Genomic DNA, 4,215 nt, shown 5'->3' with positions numbered 1-4,215 from the left:
TCGAAGTGCCCAATATAAGACAGCAGAGGCCCTGACCTGCCATACAGCAAAACCATAGGTTCAACAGCAACAAACAACCCGACTGAAGACCTGCCCCAGGTCTTAAGACTTATATGCCAGTCGTACGAGAAGATGCAAGAATATCTTCCTATCGAAGTGCCCAATATAAGACAGCAGAGGCCCTGACCTGCCATACAGCAAAACATAGGTTCAAAAGCAACAAACAACCCGACTGAAGACCCGCCCCAGGTCTTAAGACTTATATGCCAGTCGTACGAGAAGATGCAAGAGTGACCACGGTATAGTGAGCTTATCGGCTGTTGCATAAACAGGGTATATTTTTTTTTATTGAACTGCTTTTCGCCTTCTCGAATAGGAGTGAAACTTACGTCGATGTAAATCTGTTCCATTTTAGAAAGTATCACTGCCACAACAGTGCCACTTTATCGTAATAGTTCTTTGGTTTCTTCATTGGGGTTCATACGAACTATGAATATCTATGTACTACATTTGTACAATACTTCCCGTTAAAAACCTGTGCCGCAGTGGCATACTAAATTTACTATAGCTCGACAGCCACACTTATAACATCTCTCTCTGTAGCCCTTTTTCAACACAATATATATTGTCTATCCAACATCCGCCACTTTCTGCACAACACATACGTGTTAATACAATCCTCTGTAGTGTGGGAGCACTCCTAAATGCATACAGGATGAGTGTGGTAATCGGCGGATAGCTTTGCAGTCGCTCCATTAGCCATACTCGGCTTTGATTCAAATACTCATGGCATCACAGACAACACTACAATTCATTTCGTCATGTTTATCTACTCTGTGCTTGGGTCTGCTGTTATAAAGGTTGGACGGTCTAAATGAACTACATGCTTCGAGCCTATTTATTGTTTACTGGTCGTAGTTTTACGGCTGTAAAACACTCGCGAGTGTACTTTTAAGGGTTTAATGGCACATAAGCGGTCGGTACCACCACTCTATTGCTCACTCTTACTCTTATCCTGTCAGTATCGAAACCTCAAGACACTCGCTCACCTAAGTCTTATCATCTCATCGATATAAGCAATACATATATAATAAATAAACAACATGATAGGCGAATGGCCACCGTACCAGCGTGCTGTCCAGTCTGCGCTGCTGTCGGCCGACAGAGGGTCTCCGTCCACCCCTTGTCGGCGCTGACCTTCAGCCAGGCTTCTGCAAACAAACATGAGGTGTCATTTTAGAGGGCTGTACCTAAGGTGCATCTCACCTTTAATCGACATAGCTGGCACTCTCGCAACGCGACAATACAATCGGCAGCCAATCTAGCGGCCTCATACCACCAACTACTCCTACATTCAGGCTCACGGGGATATCTCACTTTTACAATTGTTTCATCAGCCAATATAGCCCATGGAAGGAGCCGAAAATTGTTAATACGATATGCAAGACTATAATGACACGACGTTTCGACTCATCACGACATCTAAGGCTTTTACCTCGACGACGGCAACCTTGTCACATTTAAGAAGGGGGCCCAGGCCATCCCGAAAGCTCTGAATGACCACTGGCTGGACATCTTTCGCATTGCCCGTGTCTGTATCAAAACGAGCCACGGAAGTGCCAATGACAGACATGATGGGCTGTGCGATCACCTTCTTCGGGTGTAAGAAATCCCGCAACACACCTACAATACTCTTCAAATGCATCCAAGCTTAATTCGGCCGACCTGCCCCGACTAGCAGACAGGAGCCAATTAGTCTATTAGTTGTCTTATCGCGGCGGGCATAACACATTCCCGGTCCTTTCCGACCTAACGATGAAAGGGGCATACTTTTAAAGGGGGACAAGGACAATACATGTATATCTGCTATCTACAATAGGATCCCCTTACCAAACTAGCAACTAGTAAAACCCCCGGATGCAGGCTGATGAAGAAAAAAATTCCAGGACTGAAAGGACAAGGACACCAAAGAGAAAAAAAGGAGTTGCAGTCAGCGAAACGGTCTCAGCTAGTGTGAAAAAAGTGCTCGCGCTAGAAAGAGACGAGAAGAACGGGATTTGCTGATAACTTGGCTTAGAAACTTGGAAAGGGTTCAACTGGATTGGGTTATTACCCGTCCAACACGGTCTGACGTCTCGTAATTCAATGGCCTTGAGCAGGAAGCTCGTCTGTGGAACCATGACATTGCTGACAAACTCCGCATACATGGCTTCATCCAATCTGTAGCTGACGAGAACATTTGGCGACACAAAACTCGTGACACTATCCTTATTCTACACGTGGATGAAATCTTACGCTCATCCGATGCTGACTGGCCATTTACTATATTATCCACCAATTACATACTCACAAACCTCGGCATTGCTTGAAATATAGTTGGCCTCCGTTTTATACAGGCCCCTACTAGCGATAAATCCGTTTTCCAGGATGCCTAAATACACCTCATGGTTGCCGCTTTTGGCGTCGAGAATGTCCCCCCCCCCCAGGCTCTAACACTCACCCTGGCGCATCTACCGGCCCTGAAATTCGCGGCAAGTACCGCAGCCTCCTTGGTGCCCTTGGATTCGCTGCAAATACGACCAAAGTTGAGATCGCATGCACGATAAACCAAGAGTAAATGCTCTAAATATACATGGCCTACATGGGAAAGTCACCAAATGTACATACAGATTTACGGGTACTAATTCGCTAAATGTGATATTCAATTCCTTTCTGATTCTCAGATATATGTCAAAAAAAAGTTTAAAAAGTACATTTAGACTTTTTTTATGTACATTTAGTGACTTTCCAATTCTGTAAATGTTTTGATGACACCTGGGTTCGACGCAAAAAAAAAAGTGGTTTTTCTATTTTTATGTGGGCTGGTCAAGAGTTAAATAGTGGTCCCCCAGTCGCTAATTAAGTGACAGTGGTTGAAGGAAACGAACGTTCCTGTGCCACCGGCCGTCAAGGCAATACTGAGTATGGGACCGCGAAAGAAGCAGAAATGGCGTAGCTCGGTGAAGAAGCGGCCAGCTAGGAAGTCGGCAGGTGCTGCGATTGCGATGCAGCAGTTGGTGGAGATGGGCCAGTGGGAGGCGCCAGAGGTCAGCCTTGCGGCTTTTATTGACTTCTCCACATTTTCAATGTACATCTAGCGACTTTGTTTTTAAATTAACTAGCTGCATTTAGCCGTGCTCCCTTCAACAACGCTCTGATGCTCATATCTGTGTGCTTCTTTATCTTGCTGCTACTTCTACATTTGTTCTAACCTACCGACATGCGGCCCCCGACCAAACTCTGGACTCCGCTCTCTTGTTGTACAGTGATTCCGATCGGGTCTCTTGCCCGAAAACTCGGAAAGTTCATACTTGTATACTAATCTGCTTCAACTATACTACTATATTCTGGCGATCACATAAACAAAGAAAAGGTACTCATCAGTTCAGGGGAGTAGGCGTATATTGCCGGCTCCGAGACCACGCGTTCCATTGCGTGGATACGAAATGTCATGCACACGCTCGGTTATGCGCTTACATTGCCTACTCGCCTATATATAGATAATCAAAGTGCGATTAAGATCGCACTGAGGACAGACAAGCCTAAAGGTCTCAAATATATAGACATATGCAGTCACTATATAGGTGACTTTGTTCGTACTGGTATGATTGATCATAAATACATATATACCTATGACAAACCCGCTGATCATCTCACCGAAAACCTCGGACGTTTTAAATGTACCTATTTTCGAGATATGCTTGTGACAGATCAACCGACATAACTTGGTGACATGCCCAGAGTTAGAGTTCAAGGGGGTATTGGCTTTTAGGGTTTCTATTTTAGCAGAATTCCAAACTCATGAGGGGTTTCTTACCTACCGGGGTTTCTGTCCAAATCAGCATGGTAACCTCTCAACCAAATTTACGTCTTTATAAATTATAAATCACTGACAGGATTTGAAATAAAGACTAGTTATGGATCCGATGTTCCGAAATACTTATTCGAACGAATTTTCTAAAAGTAGCGAGTATAGAAAAAGTGGAACATCCCAAAAGGACCTATCCCTGCCACCACCACTACGTCATTTTATTTTATTTGTAATCTTGAAGGGTCACATGGCTCGGCACGTTATACAGCGTAATATACGCGTCTATCCAACATACCTAGCAACATGTATTGAAGTCAGTCAAACCATCGCCGTCAAAGCATACAATCATATCAGGATCCTAAGTG

General features: G+C 44.4%; 1 protein-coding gene across 1 annotated transcript; it reads left to right on the top strand.

Moving 5' to 3' along the window:
• The first annotated feature begins 2,790 nt into the window (after positions 1 to 2,790).
• On the top strand, positions 2,791 to 3,714 carry SARC_12270 (hypothetical protein). Its single transcript, XM_014293626.1, has one exon. The coding sequence runs from the start codon at positions 2,964 to 2,966 to the stop codon at positions 3,135 to 3,137; it is 174 nt and encodes a 57-aa protein (XP_014149101.1). The 5' UTR covers positions 2,791 to 2,963; the 3' UTR covers positions 3,138 to 3,714.
• The last annotated feature ends 501 nt before the right edge of the window (positions 3,715 to 4,215 follow it).

This window comes from Sphaeroforma arctica, assembly GCF_001186125.1.
Source record: "Sphaeroforma arctica JP610 unplaced genomic scaffold supercont1.2186, whole genome shotgun sequence".
Lineage (NCBI taxonomy): Eukaryota > Ichthyosporea > Ichthyophonida > Sphaeroforma > Sphaeroforma arctica.
Note: the sequence above shows the minus strand (reverse complement) of the source record. Positions and strands in the feature narration are given on the sequence as shown.